This window comes from Cheilinus undulatus, linkage group 18 (assembly GCF_018320785.1).
Source record: "Cheilinus undulatus linkage group 18, ASM1832078v1, whole genome shotgun sequence".
NCBI classification, from domain to species: Eukaryota; Metazoa; Chordata; class Actinopteri; order Labriformes; family Labridae; genus Cheilinus; species Cheilinus undulatus.
Window position 1 is genome coordinate 29,741,299 of NC_054882.1, and position 20,901 is coordinate 29,762,199.

The window sequence follows — 20,901 nt, forward strand, 5'->3', positions numbered from 1 at the left end:
GGTTGTGCAGATAGGCTCTTATCCTCGCTGTTTAATCTGTCCGTCTTGTTCCTGTCGCCCCCGGACTGCACCTCTTTTGTGTCACATTGAGTGACTGAGATTGTCCTTGAAGGTTTCTGAGAGAGGCTATTGGCTGCTTTGATGGTGTCCCCCCCAGGCTCTGGTTGCCCTGGGTCTGTCCTGCTGCAGATCACATCTGTCTCCCTTTTCCTATTAGTTGCTATCCGCCTGTTAATTCTCACACAGACGGGCAGATTCTGTCATAGCGTTATATAAATTTGCAGTGCCTCTCTAGAAAGGAAACTGTAGAAGAAATGTGCTGCTATGGTTGCTTTATGCATAATGTACATTTCTAATTTGTATTCTGGTCAGGGGTCAAGGAGTTTTAGAGTACATACTGCCATCAAGCCCTTGCATGGACATCCACTCATCTGGTTTCATCTTCACTGCCACTTTACATAGAAAACAGCTGATTAGCAAAGAGTAAAGAGTGTGTCTTGACTTTCTCATCTACCTCTTTGCTTTCCTGGCAGAATGTGATTAAAATCAACTCCCGTCCTTAAGTCGTGCGATGGATGCTTCATCACGAGCAACCTGCTGTCTATTCAGGAGAGCTCCTACAGAGCCCTACATCCTGCTAAGGCCTGTGCCATTTATTATAAAGAGTGAGGAAGGAAAGGAGGGGAGTGTGAAACAGATAGTGAATGATAGAGGTGAAATAAAAACAGTAAAAGAAAATGAGTTAGAGGAAGGAAATTGGAAAGAGGAGAAATGTAGTCATAACTTGGTAGGAGATGACCATAATAATAAAAGAGGGAGGAAAGGAAGAAAACATAGATAAAAGTAAAAGGGAAGTAGGAATAGGCGCAGAGTCCTAGAGAATTAAGGGAAGATAGAAGTACATATATGGTCTTGATGTAATAAATAGAATAGCCAACAAAAGGAAGGAAAGCTTCCTCCACGAGTACAGATCACTGGGAGACAGTTTCATGACAGAGATCGATCTGAAAGGAGAGTGAGGCATACCTCCAGCAGATGGTTGTCTGGGCCAGTCGTCAGCCTGCTCTGAGTAATGGCTGCATCAGCCATCAACTCGCCAACTAACTGAGCCTCACAGGACGAGAGCCCTACAGATGTTCGCCTTGTACAGCGTCGCCGACCAAGAGCATGGGCCAGATGAGCGGGGCATAAATTAAATTTGTTGATGCTGCATTAAGCATCCATTATGGCTTGTAGTTGTCAGAGACAGCTTTGATATGCATCCAAAAAGTGATGTTTAATGTCCTCTTGCTTTTCCTTCCACAGCTAAGGCATCAGCAGCTATTTTAAGTATCAAAAGAGTGATATCCTTTGAATGCAGAGGGTGTTTCAGAGTTGAATGTGACCCACCTCGGTGCATTGTAATGCAGTGGCAGGCTCAGTGATGGATACCTTCACTGTGACCTGAAGCGGCCCAACTCTTGCCTAAACACTAAGAATGAGAATCGACCCAGAGGGCCCGCACTGCTTTCTCACCTCGCGCCACACACTCCAGACACACAATTCATCCTGGCCTATTCCCTATCCCGCAAACGGGGTCAAACATGGTATCAAGAGTATCGGGGGAAAGTTATTTCAATGACTCGTGCCCGTGCGGTAAACGCCTGAAGGCTTGGTCTCAATATATCACAGAACCAAGGTAAAGAAAGGCTAAAAATACCCTCCTCTTTTTCTCCCTTCAAACAAAACGGCGAGGTTGGTGGAGCTGGCTCATGAACATCTCCAGAGATCTATTGCTCTTCCTAACAAGAAACTGTGCTGGGGTTAGCTCAGAGTCAGCGATCACTGTTAAGCAAATTCAGCTTTGTTTAGTTAGCGAGCACGCCCAGGGAATATGCAGGTAGTTTTTGAGCAGCAGTGATAAGAGCCTGGCTGTTCCAGCCAAGGAAATCAAGTCAGCATCAAACTAGCAGTGCTTTGATGCGCTGATAACTAATGAAGCGGACAAAAAAAAAAGCTTCCCACGATTGGAGGCATCAATCTATAAGCTATTAACTTGACGGGTTATTTGAGCGCTGTAATTTCAGCTTCATGCAGTGTGGTTTCATGACTTAATTTCAGGCTTTTAAGAGGGACTGAAGGTGTGGGTGGGATTAAGTGGGTGTGTTGATTAGATTTTGTACAGGTGGGAGTTACAAAAGGCCTAGTTATCAGGATTGTTTGAGGTGAAAATAGTTTTACTCACAGCAGAATCAACTTTTCTGTCCATGTGTGAGAGTTTGTTACTAATTTAGCTATGTAGTGTTTCTTTGCTCTAATTCATGCACTAGTCCTTTTATGTACCAAGAAATAATCCTTGGAGTGCTTATTTTCATAGATACACACTTTGATCTGAAATTATTTGGACAGTGGCCTTTTTTGATCATTTGGCTCCTATTTTATTTTAATCTGAAACAAAACAATCAGTATATGACTGAAGTGTAGACTTTGGCCTTCAGTTTAAGGGGTTTCACTAAATTTATGGCATTTTCCATTTAAGAATTACAACCATTTCATCTAGAGTAGGGATGTTCCAATACCATCTTTTCCTTCCCGATATGATTCTGAGTCTGAACTTTTTTGGAGGCTTTATTTATAGAGGACACTGGATAGAAGTGGATAAAGGGATGAGAGTGTTAGAAAAAGGCCCAAGACATGTACAGATAAGGGCAAAATTATCAACCCCCCCCCCCCCAAAAAAAAAAATGTTTTTCCCAAGTGCTCTCAAACAGCACAAGGAAAAATTGAAAGCCTCCTTAAATCCTGACCCTCTTTGTTTAGCCGGCACAAACCACTGTTGTGCAATGATGTGCCTAATTTTGTAATGCTCAAAGCTTGGTAAATCAAATAAAAACTAAGGGGTGTCTTCCAATATATGCACAGTATAAAAACTTCAGTTAAGGTTTACACTGTCACTTGAGGAAGAATCATGGGGAGAAAAAAAAAACAAAATCAGTTCAGACTTGAGAAAAATAATTATTGATGCTCACAAAGCAAGAAAAGAATATACAAAGTTATCACAGCATTTCCAGGTGTCAAGAACTGGAGTGAGACGTATCATAAAGAAATTTAAAGAGAGTCATATAGTTCAGAACAAACCCGGTAGAGTTAGGAAGAGAAAAATTTCAAAGACCCTGGAGTTGTCTAAAGACCCCAGAACAGCTGCCAAGACATGAGTGAGTGGCTTACCCAATCACTAGAGCCCTGCACAGGAATAGACCAAGAAAACCTCCACTTCTGCAGAAGACACACCTTCAGGCCAGACTGAAGTCTGCTAAGGACAACCTGGAGAAAGATTATGAATACTGGAGGCATGTCCTTCGGCCAGATGAGACCAAACTAGAGTTCATTGGCCAAAGAGACATTGATTATGTTTGGATAAAGAAGGGAGAAGCGAAAAACCCAAAGAACTCCATCCCTACATTGAAACATGGTGGTGGGAGTATTATGCTGTGGGGATGCTTCAGTGCCTCTGGAACTGCAAATTGTCAAGGTGGAAGGAACCATTAAGAAAGAAGGACATGTGGAGATTTTGAAAGAAAACCTGAAGCAGTCAGCAACAAAACTGGGTCTGGGTTGTCACTTTATCTTCCAACAAGTCAACAAAATATTTGTCAGTCCTGGGGAAGAACTACCTCCAGAAGACCAAAGTTAACAATATGAACTGGCCTGCCAAAGCCCTGACTTGAATCCCATTGAAAATCTGTTGGGTGAAATGAAGGCCGAGGCCCATGCCAGAAGACCATCAGATCTGGAGGAGCTTGAGCGATTGGCTAAAGAAGAATAGGTATGGAAACGTGTCAGAGACTTGTTAAAAACTACTTCAAAAGACTGCAGGCTGTTATTCAGCAAAAAGTACAGACTACTGACAGATAGCACCAGAGGGACCATAGAAAAACTTGGTTACTCTGGTACTCTGAAACAAAACAAACAAAAAAAAATCTTTCATTCCCAAATCGAAAATGCCATATTTTTTTGTGAAACCTGTTAAATTTAAGCTTTATTATTGAGTCAAAAATGAATAGTTTTATCTCAAATCTTTCAAGATGGTAAATAGCTTCATAAGTATTTGAACATAAAACAGTTTTTAAAAAACATTTAGCCTCTTGGTGTAAATTGCAAATAAAGTCATTTTTCACCCCTCACCTCCACTTTTCAGAATCTTCCCTGCCACACATCCTGTCCCACGCTCAAAAATGAAATATTAAACGGCCTCCTTTGAACTGTCAGAGTGTATTGTTTTCCTACACACGCTCCTTTTGTCATCTCCACAGCTTTAACTGCCTCCCTCAGCAGTAAACTGCTCAGCCAAGGTCGTTGCTATTATTCCCCAGCCTCACATGTGCACTGGGACCAGAGGAGAGCCGTTCTGACAAAAGGAAGGTCATTCTCCCTCGGCGCTGATGGCCGCATTATATCTCCAGTATGAAGCTTCATGAGCGTAATGGCGATCCAAAACAAAGAGCAGCGCATTAAGCATGGTAGCATACTTGAGCGATTCGGGAGCTCGCTGTATTCTGAGCGATGCTGTGGGTGCGAATGGAGTTTTGGTTTGTTTGTTACCATGCTCTAATATCTGCCTCGCTCCTTGTGACATCAGCAGACCTGGAGGAGTGTATTAACGCTCCTGTCTCTGCCTCATTGTCTCCAACATTTCTCTTTCTCTGGCTGATCTTTGGAAAGGTCATTTGCCAGTCAAGAAGGTCAATAAAACAATCACTGCATTTTGAGGAGGCAGCCAAGTTCAAAGAGAAACCTGACGCGTGATTAACCCCTGCCTCGAATCGTCAGGCGCTCACCTCCCCTCATCTCAGCTCACATTCCAGATCTGTCATAGCGGCAACTCGAGGTGAAAGCCTTTGATGGGAAATGTAGGTTAAATACACAGAGGAGCAGATCTTATTAGCAGCTCCCCACTAGAGGAGTAGTTATTTGATCTGCTCTCTTGTTGCATAACCAAGGGGAGTGGGAGATTGAGAGGGAAACTTGAATAATCCATGTTTGTTTCGAGAAATCGCATCCTCACTTGGTCGTTGTCGACGAGGCTCGAATCAGCTGTAATGAGATCCCAAATTCTCTTGGAAAGAAACTATTCAACAAGCACTCTGTGTGAAAGTTTGAAGCTTTATGCCAGGGAAAAAACAAACTGAGTAGGATTTGTCTTGTGTAAGAAGCTCTGCTGAAGGCTAAAGGCATGGCAGTTGTTTATGAAACTTTGATGACTTGGAGCAGATATGTGTTGAATATATTTTCTGTTTCTGGTTTATGACACAATAAGATTGATTTTGCTCAGTGTAAGCCTTATTTTTTTCAATGTTTCTCTGTTTCTGACATTTTTGTGCTTCTTTCAAGTTTCTTTGTGTATAACTTCCTTAAGAATTCATCACCTTGTGCAGTTTAGATTAAAAGATAAACTTTACCTTGAAAATTTTCTTAAGATTTTCACAAGTTGGCAAAAAAATGTAAGAAGAATTGCTGCCAATGATTGCTTTCATCTTCAACAATGTACCCATACCAGGGTGTCTGCAAGTCTTAAAACATATTAAAAGTTCATAAATCAGAAATTCAGGCTTTTGAAAAGTCTGAAAAGAAAGACCATACATTCTTAAATGTGACTGAGTGATGTGCGCAAATGATTGGTAAGTGCAGGTTTTCTGAGGAGAAGGTGTTGTAGCTGAGGCTGGGGGTGATACTTGTTAACATTTTACAGGATTTTGCAAAAGCAGCTCCAAAGTGAAGCTTCTTTCTAGTGTAATACTAGCAGAGAGTCTGTTAATATCAGCATTGCCAGCATCTCAAAGAAAGCTTTATTGTACATACTACTGTAACAAATCCTATCTGCATTTTCTCAACTATGTTGAAACATTTTTTTCTTACAATCTGCACAAAAATTCCACATAACTTTGTCACTGTGTAACTGGTTAGAAATTGAAGAGGCAATGGGGTTTTAAAATCTTGAAAAAGGTCTTAAAAATATTACATTTGATGTCAGATTCTCTTTACATACCCATATATTTTTTCAGAAATTATTTCACAGAAGTCAGACATATATACTAAAAGGTACAATTTCCTTATGTTTAAAGCTTCTTTCTTTCTTTTATAGTAGGAGAACAATTTTAAATTATCTAGCTGGAACTTGCCAATTACTTAACATCCGACCTCAAAAAGATTTGGACAAAGATTTTAATTATCAGAATAGTTTTTGGTTATCATTTTCTTGTGATTCAGCTTTACTTGTCCATATGTAATGCAAGATGAACTACCCAATGGAGTTTTTTACATCATCTATGAAGAAATAATTTTAATAGAAGCTACTAAGGATGCACCAATGCATTGGTTTAATATCAGCTGATATCATACCTATAAATAAACATCCACCATGAATAATTTGGCATGAGTAGATATCAGTCACCATTGTTTCTCCTTTGCATACAGTCAGTTTAATGCCACCAGCAGGTATACCTAACTGCTAAATCAAAAATAAGAGATTTTTACTGGGCAGAATAAGTCACCTGTTGGACAAAAGCTTCTGTTTTTTTTTTTTTTTGGTCAAAATCTAGAGAAATTGTTGGTGCAGTTGGAGCATTGCAACAAGAGGGTGATGAAAAAAACATAGACACTGGCAATCAGCTAAATAACATTTTAAACATGGGTATTTGTATCAGCCCTCACAATCCATGCATCTCTGATTCAGTCGTGGATCTTATGATAGTGTAAACGTGTAAAAAGTGTTAGGTTTTACAGTTGAAAAATTAGTTATTCAGTGGACTTAATAGCAATAATCATCAGTAACATTTCTGTCACCACTTATTGTTTAAACCAGTACATCTGGAATAACCTTGTGTGTGCTAACTCCAGATGTTTGACCCTTTTTTTTTTAATAAATCAATCATGATTTATTACAGATTTCTACAAAATAATGTCAATTAGAAAAAAATATGGAATGCAAAATACTGCATACATATTTACTCCATTCAGGTCAGTGTTTAGTAGTCAGTGTTCAGTGACCTGAAATTTCTGTCAAAATACCAGTTTTAAACTTTTTTTTTTGCAGCAGCAGAGATGTTATGCATGGCATGTCATGCATCATTCAGGTGCCATTATTTTTTAGAATAGTCCACAAAAAATCCTACCTTCTTTTTTGTACTTTAAAAAAAATAAATATAAGAATGACAACAACCCTTCAATGCAAAAATTCATATCCAATTTGCAACACGATTCAAAATCATCAGAATTAGACACTTTTAAAGAATTGTTCAGCCCATGTTTAGGAATAAAGGAAAGTTGAAGAATTATTGCATATCAAATCGCAATTGCAATATTGGGGAAAAAAATCGCAATTAGATTATTTTCCAAAATCATTCAGCCCTAATGTTCAGTGACTTGGACTTATACTATTCAATAACCTTTTCTCTGAGTTTCTTGGAGTGTTCTTTTGTCTTCATGGTGTAATGGTTGCCAGGAATACTGATTAACCAGTGACTGGACCTCCCAGGTATCATTATACTACAATCACTGCATTCAGGTGATCCCCATTTCACAAATTAAGAGACTACAAGCACCAGTTGGCTGGGCCGCAGTTGAATTAGGTCAGTCACTTAAAAGGGCTGAATATTTATGTAACTACTTATGTTTTATTACATGTTTTTGTTTAATTGACGCTACTTTGTAGAAATCTGTTTTCACTTTGACATTAAAGAGTTTTTTCCAAAAATTTATTGTCAAAAAAGCCAAATTATATTGACCATGATCGTTTTATAAAAACAATGAAAGGGTTCAACATCCATGGTGGTGAATACTTTTATAGGCATTGTAAATGTAAATCATAAATAGTAGCTGCTAGCCTTTCAGCCCTTATGTAAATGCCAGTCATTCACAACCTCTTGTTGTTCATTGTTTGTTTTTTTGTGGCCATCTTCAATGACAGTCAACAGCTCTACATGTGAGCAATCTCATGACTGTCGGATAAAAAACAAGACCAATACCTTCCATTCCCTTAACATCCCAGAAGGGTTGTTATAATTCTACTCATGTATCTGCCTATACTGTCATTGGCAGGGATGCAATCATTGGAAGAGGCAAGGTGTGATATTACAGGAAGAAGTCCATCTCTAAAACTCATTCACACATGATAATGTTTTATGGATGCATATTATAGTCAGACTGGTGTTGCTGTATTCTTACTGTATGAGCAGCCAGTCTGCTTGCACTCGGCACAGCCTGTCTCATTCAGCAATCTGAAGATATGGCAGAAAGATTCATGCCATTATCGATCCTTGTCAGCCACTCACAACAGACTACATACAGCAGCGTGTTGCTTTCACAAAATAGTTTTATTGGTAAAAAATAGAACTACTTGCACAAGCACATTGAGACAACTGTATCAGAACTTGTGAACTGTTCATCATCACAAATATGCTCTGGCAACGTAAGAAGTGCTAAAGCATTCACAAAAATAAGCTGCTATTATCAAAATGATAAATCACTGTCTTGATACAGTATACGCAGGAGTGTTGTAACTCCTTTGACTTTTAGGACCTAGTCACTTTTGCACTCTGGCCATTTATAAGCTAATGAAATTGCGTGCTGATGATCAAGCTGCACAGCCACAAAAAGAGAAATTGCTAGCTATTATTTCCCACCTGAATCCTATCAGACAGAAATTGATCCCTTTTTTTTTCCAGAGTGCCAGTAGTGTTGTGTATTCATACTGGTCCAGGGAGCCTGGAATGCTCAGCCTTTTGAAAAAAACTGTTGTCAAAGTAACACAAGTAAAGGTGCATTGCGTAGTCTTCTTATAAAGAAGATATGGTATGAACATGATATTGTATTTTATATTGAAACAATCAGAGGGAATCCTGATCCCTCAGTAAAAACAAACACATTTAAAGGCCAGATACTTGTGTACAGTTTTCACAGACTTACAGTGAACCAATTCCTGAAACAAATACTCTTTTATTTTTTGCATTTAGAAAATACTACTTTCTCTTTCCACTGAATCTCATGCCCAGTGAAGTCTTGCTGTGCTTTGGGAAATGAGGAATAAAGAGGATTTAAAATAACCCTCGAAAGCTGCACTGGTCTGTACACAAGCATCTAGTTGACTTGAGACTTAGTCTGGCAGAACAAATCACAAATCCATAAAACATTTTCTAATGTATAATTCATGTACAAACAACGCAATAAAAAAATAAACAGAAAGAACTCCACTTAGTATTAAAACGTGTCATCATGAGACGATTTGGCACATTCTCAAAACACATATCGTGTCAGTATTAGTTGATGACATGGCACATTCTTTACTTAGTTTATTGCATTGGTTATGGTGCCTGGGCAGTGAGTTATTGTCAGGAGGCCAGTTCTGACTGTGCTGGGCAAGATGGTTAAGTCAGGGTGGGGTGGAAACCTGGCCCTAGAGGGCTGCCAGGGCCGGCAGTGATGCCCACAGAGATGCCCGTGGCGTGCCAGCAGCAGCCTGCAGGTGGCGAGCTGGGCCTAGCCATCTGCTCTCCCCCAGGAAGCTGCATGTTTCTGAGAGAGAAGGAGAGAACGTGCAGTTCTATACATCACTGCCAAGGCCTGTCTCAAACACAAAAACAATATTTCTCCTATGTCCTTCTTCCTCTATACAGCAGGTTTGCTCTGAAGCAAGGCTGAGTGAAAGTGTAACAGTGCAGCTGACACATGAGTAGGTGGGAGTTTTGTGCATGTGTGCTGGGTCACCATGCTTTCACCATGCTTTTTCTTGAGAACATCCATGTGACACAAGCAGGACAAGGATTTGGGAAAAGAATGAGAATGACTTGAAAGTAATGAAGGAATGGTTACATATTCCAGAAAGTGAGACGGTCTGCAGGTGCAGACTGGTAGCATATGCGCACTGCTGACGCACTTGGAAAACAAGTCACATATGGAGAATGACTCAAGCCTTTTTTAGCCGCCTGCCACCCAGCTACCCAGTGGACCATGACTCCTGAAGCTTCTCCTTTTCTGCTTCGTTTTTGCCTCTCTGCCACTGCACCATTAAACATCTGTTCATCCCTGTGAGCCCACTTGCATGGTGAAGACACCACAGCAGTGGGCAGCAAAGAAAAGCATCTCCCACAACTTCTGACATCATAACAGGGATGCAGGATAATGTCAGAGTCTAATAAAGGGGATTAGAGAAAGTAGTGCGTGCAGAGGTTCTGATTAAAGCTTATGGAGCCTTGGCTGGAGAAAAAGAAGCCCCCTCTCAAACAACTTCACATCACTGACTGACACATACCCCCAGACAATAAAGACATTTGAATGCCGAATTCTGTTTCCATGGCAGTGTGGAGGAGGATGACAGGACTGAAAAGCACATGCAAAACCCCAGCGTGTCTGAGTGTTTACTGTGTACAAAAACACACACACAAGAGCATGAATAAATGTGTGTGCATGTCTGCAGGCGTGCAGGGATGGGTAGATGGATAAGGATGAGTAGCTGCTACTCATTTGTCTGCATGTAAATATGAAAACTGCACATCAGATGTCCACTCTGTTCAAAGATTGAATTTCTTTGTTTTTATTTCCCTCCATCTCTCACATATTGCCACCTGCAGAGAGAGGAAGCAGGCAACTGTTTGTCTGCATTTTCTGTCTCAAATCCAGCCCAGCAGCCCACATCTACTCCTCCTGACAGACCTCTTTGAACAGTTACAGCAGGGTAATGTTACTACAGCTTTTCAGGCACAGGCATTTTGTGGCTATGTCTCAGTCTTCTACCAGGCATTCTTTTGTATTAATACACAGACAGGCTCCACACAGCATGCTTTAGAGGCAAAATATCAACATCATTCTAGTAGCTAACAAAAATATGACCATTTATTTCAATCAATTCCACGTAGCATTCTAGTGGATAGGTATACGAAAAATCTACAATGGCTTGCTATGAAAAGGTTTCCACCTACTGCACTCAGGCGATATATTGCCTATTTTGTCAATTGGGAACGGCTCCAAACGATTGTAAATAGCAGCTAAATGATTGCTTTTTCCTCCTTTCAATTCAAACCTTTGGCGAGGAAAAAAAAATCTACATGGAAGCCTTCCTTATTTGCTTAATCCATTCCCCGGGGAACTCTTTCTGTGATTTACTGATGAAGGATGTCTGCATTTGGTTAGCGGCTCCCTTCGATGCTGCAGCACCTTATCCCGGCTCCTTACACATTCACACTGTTTGTTCCAAGGCGCTGCTCAGGGAATACCTCCACTGTTTGTGCTTGCAAAACAGAAAAAGGTAGAAGAGCAAGATAGAGGAGAAGGGAAAATGAATTCAAAGTTGTTGCCCTCCTTTTTCATTTCTTTCTCCTCCTCCATCTGGAGTAGAGCCTAGAGTGTAGCATAAGCCGTGATGGTTTCCCCTCAGGCTCGTCTCCTTTTAGCCGTAGCATACACAGCACTGTTTTATTACACATAGTCCTGCAGGCTGTAGCCAGTCTTATTGTCTAATGGGGAGAGAGAGCAGTACTGATGCTGGAGCTCCTGCTGCTGCTGAAGCAGCTGTTGCTGTTGCTGCTGTTGGAGCAGCAATTTGTCAGGAGGAGGGAGCAGGACCAGGTCCTGGGGGCCATGCCTCTTCCCTGAGCAGGACATACAGAAGATGGACCCCCCAACAAAGAGGAATCCTGCCGAAACAAAGGCCACGTACACTGCTCCCCCAGGCTCAAACTTATTGCTCTCGGGCACACTGGAGTCTAAGAAGTTGGTGATGACCTCGTTGGTAAACCAGGAAGCGGGCACCAGACACAGAAAGCCTGCAGCGACAAAGCAAGCACCACTTGCAATCGCAGCATGTCGCTTGGAGCGCCGTCCACCTCCCCATCGTGTGCATTTTAGTCCTAAAGATGCGAGGCAAAGACCCATGGCAGCGAGTACGCAGCAGAGAACCATAGTGGTGCGGGCAGTCTGCAAATATGCAGGTAATGAAAGCACCGAATACTTGAGTGTGCAACTGAACATGCCTGTGCTGTACCATGTGCAGTCCATCCACAGACCCTGCATCTGGGAAATCGCTGTGATGATGTTGGAGCCCACATCTGCGCTGACCTTCCAGTTGGGCAACAGAGTGGCCACCATGGCACCCATGATGCCCAATAGTGCTAGGACAAAACCAAATATCTGCATGCCCGTGGATGCCATGCTCCTTTTCGAGTCTATGCTGCCACCGCCTCAGCCGTTGTCCTCGCCAGGCAGCATTCACCCAGCGCCAGCCAGGCTCCTCGACCCCACTGCCCAGATGCCTCTCTCCCCTCTCTTGGTGGTGTACCAGCTGCTAGTCAAATCTCCAGCTCCTCAGCTCCTCGGCTGCGGCTCCACTGTACTGGAGGAGAGAGACGAAATAGGAGAAATTGAAGTGAGTGGGTCCTCTCTCTCTCTCTCCTTTCTTTCTCCCTTTCATTCACCTCACACAAGCACAGACTTTTCTGGCTGGAAACAAAAGGCAGCGTGAAGCAGGAGCGATAAGAGCTGGCTCTGGCTGATACAGTAAGTAAGCAAAACACTGGGGGTTGTTGTTTATGTATGCATTTTCTATGGACTGCCTTCTCCTTTCCTTACCGGAGCCCCATAGAGCTGTTACTGGAGAGGGAGAAATGAATTTGTGGTATTTGCAATACTCAATTGCTATGTGGACTTAAAGCTGCAGTGCCCTTACCCCCCTCATATAGGCTGCTGTACATTTTCTGCCACTTTGATATCACTGCTGTTGACTTAACCAAGCAGACAGCTGAAGGTAGTTAACAATCACAGGCGTTTCCTTCAGGTAAAATATGACTTAACTCAATTCAGTTAGCTGCTACAATTAAACTTTGTTAATGTACCTGCTCTTTTATTGCTATTGAGCCATACTTCCTGGCGGCGCATTGTCAACTCTCCTAATAAAAATAGGTCGTCCCAGCTTTGAATACATAATTTTTAAATCCCAGACTAATTGTTTGCCGCTGTTTTCGTGGTCCGAGGAGGGGGAAAGCGATGTTGAAATAATCCCTTACCCCGGCTGGTGCAGAGCTAGCGTTGACGCGTCACGTTGTTCGCAGTGGTTCCTGTAAACACACACAGTCACACATTGAAAGCCTGTCTGCTGCTGCTGGTGAGGGGGCGAGCAGGAGAACACAGCTCGGACGGCGGACCCATTGAAGCCATCCATTTCCTTAGCAACAGCGTATCAAAGGACATCCCAGCGCCGTGGACCACACAGGCTTGGACTGAGCTTGGGAGAAATAACCGTAGCGCTCCGGCTGTCTCCCTCTTTCTCTCTCTCTCTCTCCTCTGCGCGCGCTCTCTCTCCCCCTACTCCCTCTCTTCTCGTCGGTTTGTGTGTAAGAGTGTGTGTAGGATAAGAGCCTCTGCCTCACAACAACTTAATAAACGCTTAGACCTCACTGTATCCCGCTCCTGTACGCATGTCAACTCCTTTTTCATGTCAACAACCAAAAGGCGAACCAAACAAACAGATTACTCCTTTTTTTAACATGTTACAGAGTGTTGCCTGTAATTTACGTCACTCATTTTTAACTTGATAGCTATTAGCCTCTAAGCCATTGCTATCCACGGGATATTATAGGCCTATAGCTATAGTTAATTACAACTTGCGTGCATATGGAGTAAAACTCGTCACAAATATCAGTTATTTGAACATGCAGCCTTAAATCATATCTGAAAAATACACACTTTCTTTAGGGCAGCCTTCCCAACCTGAAGTATCTACAACCATAACATTAGACTAAAATATTTACCTTTTAATTATCATATTTTTGTTTCATAAAAGGACACGTTAATACAAATGCTTTGATTTCAGAAAAATTAACATTACTCTGAAAGTGTTTGTGGCGTCACAACGTACAATTAATGAGCCACTGCTATTTCTTTTGTTTTGATCAGGCATCTGCAGAGTCACTTAAATTCTAATATTCATCCCTGTAAATGTACCTTCTGGCCCAGCAAACTCTTCGCAATAGTAATAATGTATCTGAAGATGCACTTAAAATCAGAGGTGAGTGGCAGAATAGACTGTTTGCTAGAGTGTCGCCAGTTAATCCAACACCAGTTAAACCTTGACACCAGCTGTGTACATCAGACAAATTAGAAAGTAAACATGGGCCTCCAAGGAAAACAAAAAACAGTTTAGTTTTCACTCATTCTTACTGCTGGTTTGTTGGTTAAGATTAGTTTTTTATTTTGCAAAAGTGCTTTGTTTTAGTTTAGTTTTGATTAGTTTTAGTCATAGCTTAACTTTTTTCAGCAATAGGGGATACTTGTCAGGAGCAAGACCAGAGAGGGTAAGAAAAAGTAAACATTATACAAATTTTCAAAGGACATTCAAACAGGCTACTATTCACTTTTCATTATATTTATTGAAATTTGATAACCAAACACAACCCAAGACCTGAAATCATACCTGAAACCATAGTGTGAAGTGTTCCTCAAATCAGTTTGAGGAACACTCAAGCTGGTTTGATTGAGGGCTGATCAGCTTCTGGACATTTGTTTTTAATGGTCTGAGTTTTGGTAACAGGACTGAAAAAATACATCAATTTTGTCCTCTTAAACATTATTTTTAGGTAGGTATTATTGAAGATTAAAGGGTTTTACATATTCATTGTGTAAAGACATAAAAGCTCAGTGGTGTTCATTATTTCACTAGCATAACTTTATATTCATGGAGCCTAAGCTGTTCTAACAACTCCATGATTTTAAGTGTTGTTTTCATGTAGTGACATGTTATTTTTAATCTCTTGAATTACTTAGAAAATCCATGTCAATAATTTCACTTGAACTTGGAATTTTTTTTTTAATAAGTCTATCTGTAGATGTCTTATTATTGAATTTAAGTTTATAATTGAGCTGATGATCTGATTTGATCTGATCTGATCTGGTGATGATTTGGACTTTAATACTGAGATAACTATTAAACATGATCAACATCTGCATCATATTTGTTTTTTTAGAAACAACAACACTAACATTCTTAACATTTTGAAAAATTAGCAATAAATGAGAATAGATTAGTGAAAAATATGAATTTATAGAATTTGCTGTTGGTGGTTTGTACTCTTGCTGCTAAAATATAACAACAGACATGTAAAAGTCAACCGTATGCACAACACAAGAAATCATTCAATCTAGAAAATTTCCATGAAATGAAATTTATGTCTGAAACTGAAACTCACCCTTTAGCTTATGTGCTATTTTTAATCCTTTGTTGGGTAGTTCCCACAGTTTTTTTAATTTTTTCCTTATACTATGACTAATAATTCTCAAAGAAACAGCCCTCACAACTGTTGTTTTCAAGTCACTCAAGGCTGAAATAACTGATATACATGATTAACGATAACTACTAATAATTACCATCACTACCTAACCCCTCTGCCGTCAGCTTGTGATGATTAATCATGAGGAATTGTATGTTATGATTATAAAATTTCTCACATTGATCATTAAGTTTCATCAATGAATGGTCTGTAATTTATTGACAGTTTGTCTCTTTCTTTTATAAGTAGTAATTAACCTCCCATGACCCTGCGTCCTCATATGAGGACACTGCATTTTGGGATACCTGTACTATTACTCTTAATTTTGCTTAACTAAAACCTTTCAAAGGTAACACCCGCACACTGTCCAACTTGCAAAAAAGGATGTATTTATTTACAACGTTTCGGTACTAGACCTTCATCAGGCAAACACCTTAACTAAAACCTGTCAGACTTATTTGTGGACAATTTGTCTGCTATGTACAATTATCAGTGTATATTTGAGATGGCCACGGTTTTAACCAGATGCTCTACAGCTGGTTTTGACACAAAATTGGTCAAGATACAAAAACTCATCAACTTCACTGACAGTTGTCACAATTGTAATTTGGTATGGCATGCGCATTTGGCAAGTCTTGTCAATAGTAGCAAGCTTCAACAGGAAGTACCAATATGAGGGCATTGGGACTTGATTATCATTTCATCATTTAGTGCACCTTGAAAAGATATTGGAAAGAAACTAACAATTTACAAGTAAAAGTGAGAGCAAAATGCAAAATCTTAGGGAATAAATGACCCATATTTTGTTACACAATTGTGTTTTTAGTATTACATAGCAGAATAAACCCACTGTCCACATTTGAGGACATGTTTTTCTTTTAAAAACTACTTGTTGCTGAAAAAGTGTTTTTAGACTTATTAGGTCCCACTTATGCCAGATAACTGGGGGATATCAAAAATTCATACCAAATAAAAGCTTGAAAATTTGAAATGTGTGTCTACACAGTCTGTAACAGCAGTCAATTTTCCCATCATGCCCCCTAATGTCATGTCAAATGGGACGAGACTTTGTGGCAGAGTGGCATCTGTTGCTCAAAGATCTGTGGCTCTATTTGTCTCCTAAGACTTGATTCTAATTGCAGATTTAACCATCCCAACAGAACTGTCATCCTGTCCCTGCAGTGAGCTGCTCAAAACTCACCATATGATCCTGCTGTTGTTTAAAGATAAGAAAGAACCAAGATGCAAAGTCTAGATTAGATTTCCAAACAGCCCATCGACACAGCTGGGATGGGTAATCTAATTAAGACAGAAGGAAAAACTGCTATCATTATACCCAGACAATCTGATCAGACTTGTATTCTGAGAAAGCTTTGTTTGTTTATGTGTTGGTCCAGGGGCCAGAGGAGCATGTGCATCCCACCATTCCAAAACTGACCCTTCCCCGGGGCATCATCTTCATCAGGCATCAGTCAGCAGGAGCCTAAAACTCACAGCTGCTCCCCTGCCTTAGCCCATCTTTCCTCTCCTCTCTGTAGAGGATGCACAACAAGGGTGGGAGTGGCTAGGGCAGCTTTGATTCATGAATGACAAAGAGGACAAAATGATAGAGAGAAAAATTCAGTCAGGACTAATAGGGCTGACACCCTTGGAAACGCAGATGTGTATCGCTATTTTTTTTGCCAGGTGGGCAGATTTGCAAAAACAGCCAGCTGTGGGGAAGTATTTTACTTGTACCTCTACTTCCAGTGAAAGAGCCAGTGAAAGAGCCAGGCATTTACAACAGCAGTATTGGTAGCAATTGATTTGTTCAGCTATTGATCCCTTCGTTTAATCTGACCCAGTGCTCTCTACATTTGCTGTTTTTCCCATAAACCACCCCTGAGAGACCCTTTTCTTAAAATGAGATCTGGCTACAATGCAGGATGGTGCACGGCACATTACCTCCTGTGTGATGTTGGTGTCGACCTTCAGCTCTACATTCTGTTGTGGGATACCACTGCAGCAGGAAAAGAAAAATTTCCAGCTTTCTACACACATACCGTACAGTATGCCTGTGTGACCTGCCTCCTTGTAACAGATGAGATTTTAAGTGCTGATGCTGGTGTTGTTCTGCAGGGAGTAAGATAAATAAATAAATAAATAGATTATACAGGAGAAGTGGATGAAAGGGGGAGATAAAGATGGAAGGAGAGAAGAGCAAATCGTGGTTAACATACACCCGGTGAGAGCAGATGCGTGACGTGTGAAGATACAGCAGGCTATTATAAGCGTGGACCCCTTTATTTTATCACCTCACAGCAGAGCTCTCAAGCCTTTTCTGCAGCATCGCTCCAAGGCACGGCCGGACCAGGCGCGCTCGCTTTTGCCCACATGAAGGGCTTTTATCGTTCAATTTGCATTTTCCTCTTTTATGTCCTCCCTTGCGTAATTGGTTTTCTTGCTCATCGTCTTACCAAAACGGTTTGTACACTACAGAGATCCAAGGTGTTGTGTGATGTCCCTGTCAATGCAAGACCAGATTCAAGATTCATAATAGGTGTGAGATAACACATTTCTGGTAAGTTGCAAATTGACCAGCATTGTCTAAGTTCATGTGTCTCTTTAGCTTCCATCATTAAGCCTGATTCCCAAGTGAGCAATGTGGAATGGCATTTAAATATCTCATCAAAACTATTTTTCCCATGTTGTCCATTTTTGTTATTCCACTGGGTCAGTATATTTAACATTTATGGGCAAAGTTCAAGCTTTTCTATGACGAAAGCATCTCTCCATGGAACTGGGGCTTCAGTTCTGAATGTCCTGTGTGCACGCCATGGGCGATTTCATGGGAAGTACACTGGGCTTCCTGCACAGGAAGCCAAAGCCCTTCCTCCTGAAACCCCTCAAGCTACATCAGCCTCGTACTCAGCAGCATTGACTGCTGCCTTCTCCTCTCTGAGAGGCTGTCTCTCTCCACTGATGTAATGGAGGGTGTCTTCCTAAAGTATTGTCATGATTAATGCAGCTCTTCCCTCTTGGTCGGGGATCTCGGCGAGCTTTCTCTCGCTCGTATACTCCCTGGCTGTATATAGCTTCCTTCCATCCCCCTCTGCTCCTTCACAGAACCTGCCGTTATGTAAGCAGAAGTGTTGGTGGTTCAGGTAGCACAGTGGCTGATGCCCAAGGGCCCCTGCCATCTCATCTTGGTTACGCTTAGAGGGACATGACAAATTACTGCTCTCACGCCATTGGGTAAGACCTCAAGAAAGAGATGTTGAAGACAGAAATTGGGGAATGGGAACTACCAGACAAAACCAGAGTAATAGGGTTCCCTGCGTAGCTTTGGGAAGGTCACACACCTGAAATAGGGTGCATAAAAGTATGTTACTATAGATGTGAGGCTTCTGTTCTCGAGCACACATTTGACTTTGAGATATTAATCACTCTTCTTATGCCCTTTTCAAATCCTCCTAGGGGAATCAGGAGAATAGACATTTTTTACAGGAGAAAAGCCAGGGCTTAGTTTATCAGATTATTTAGTGTAGCTCAAGAAGGTTCAAAGTCTATTTCACTGTTTGATTAGTTTGTTTAAAGAGCAAGTTTTATGAGCTGACTTATAGTGGCAATGATTTCCTTGTTTTTCTTTTCTTAATTGGACAGTTTGCTCTTGTTCTGCAAGGAATAATTACTGCCTGATTATTTTTATATTCCGTCTTTATATACAAGCCTTGTCGCCACCAGTGTAAATAAAAGAGAGTGGGCGAACCTGAGCAAGGGGGGAGGTATAAAGCTTGTCAGAAAGGGTCAGTAAGTCAGTCTGCCACCAGCAGGATCTCGGAGCAGATGGAAAGTCTTTTAGGGGGGCTGTGGGGTGAAGGCATGTTCATAGCACCTCAATGGAGAGGCCAGGTGACAGCGTGTGATTTAAGATGGAATTTCCTTGCATGTTGAGGTTATCAGAGGAAGGATTAATGGCAGGGAGCAGGATATATTCCAGCAGTGCTAGCCAGTGAAGCCGTATAGCAAGGCCATACATAAATCATTGCAGCAAAGTGACTTGGACAAGCTGATGGCTGAAATGCTGCTGCCTGTATAGTACCAATATCGACTTTTCCCTTTGCTCCTCTCTTAAATCATAAAGTCCAGAATATAAATAGCCTAATTATTCCAGCAGAGAGTGAAATTAAAGGTATTCTCTTCTTTGATTGCATCTACCGAATAGATGGTAGTCTGATTTGGCTTCACCAAAACTCTCATGGAAGTATTTTTTTAAGGTGAAATCCATTACACATTAACTGGCCACTTTATTAGGTACACCCTTTTGCCTTCAGAACTGCCTTAATTCTTTGTTGCATAGTTTCAACAAGGTGTTGGAAGCATTCCTTAGATATTTTGGATCATATTGACATGATAGCATCACACAGTTGTTGCAGATTTGTTGGCTGCGCATCCTTGATGCTAATCTCCCATTCCACCACATCCCAAAGGTGCTATATTGGATTAAGATCTGTTGACTGTTGAGGCCATTGGAGACAATGAACTCATTGTCAGGTTCAAGACACTAGTTTGAGATGATCTGAGCTTTGTGAAATGGTGAATTTCCCTGCTGGAAGTAGCCAACAGAAGATGGGTACACTGTGGTCATAAAGGAATGGATATGGCCAGCAACAATTCTCAAGTAGGCTGTGGAATTTGAAAGATGTTCAACTGGTACTAAGAGGCCCAAAGAAAATTTTCCCCACACCATTAGACCACCACCAGCATGAACTGCTACTCTTTTATGTTGTTTACGCCAGATTCTGATCCTGCCATCTGAATGTCGCAGCTTTCCCATTCTTCTGTTGTCCAGTTTTGGTGAGCCTTTTCATTTTCATTCACACTACTGTTGCTCAACGGATATTTTCCCTTTTTTGGACCATTCTCTGTAAACCCCAGAAATGGTTGTGCATGAAAATCCCAGTAGATTGGCAGTTTCTGAAATCCTCAGACCAGCCCACCTGGCACCAACAACCATGCCATGACCAAAGACTCTTAAATCCCCTTTTTTGTCATTCAAATGCTCGGTTTGAACTTTAGCAAGTCGTCTTGACCACATCTACGTGCCTAAATGCATTGATTTGTTGCCATGTGATTGGCTGATTATCTATTTGTGTTAAGGAATTAAACACATTTCCCTAATAAAGTGGCAGGTGATGAGACAACTGATTCTCATCACAGAGGTCAAATTCTAAATAATGCAGCTTCTTAATTCCCTTGCCAACACCTCCCAGATTGCTTGTATTTAAAATGCATCTTATCAAATATAAGGTGCTAATAATAGACTTGTCAAGCAGAAGCCAAAGCCATTACTGACTTCAGATAAAACACCGTCATCATTCAATGTTGAACTGTGTTAAACAAGACAAACCTTAACATTAAATATTTAACACAAGATTCACTGAACAGCTGTGCAGTACATGCTCTTGCAGTTGCAACTCATGACGCCCTTTATTTCTTTTTGCATGTCAGGCAAGGAGCTGGAGTTTTCTCTGCACTTTTATTGAACCTTGCCTTAAGGGCTATTTAGAGAATCCCCAACACTGCTGTCCCATTAAACACCGCTGCAGGAAGACACAGCCAGGTATCTCCG

The 20,901-nt window shown here is 41.0% G+C and overlaps 1 protein-coding gene across 3 annotated transcripts in view; it reads left to right on the forward strand.

Annotated features, from left to right (window-relative positions):
* tfb1m (transcription factor B1, mitochondrial) overlaps positions 1 to 20,901 on the forward strand; it is a 38,487-nt gene that overhangs the window by 11,394 nt on the left and 6,192 nt on the right. The window contains exon 1 of one of the 3 annotated variants that reach the window (XM_041811928.1): positions 11,509 to 12,394. The exons of the other annotated variants lie outside the window; for them this stretch is intronic. Within the exon in view, the coding sequence (XP_041667862.1) occupies positions 11,642 to 12,394 (753 nt within the window). The 5' untranslated portion in view covers positions 11,509 to 11,641. Of the gene's footprint in view, positions 1 to 11,508; positions 12,395 to 20,901 lie in introns of those variants that run through there. 3 annotated transcript variants of the gene reach the window in all.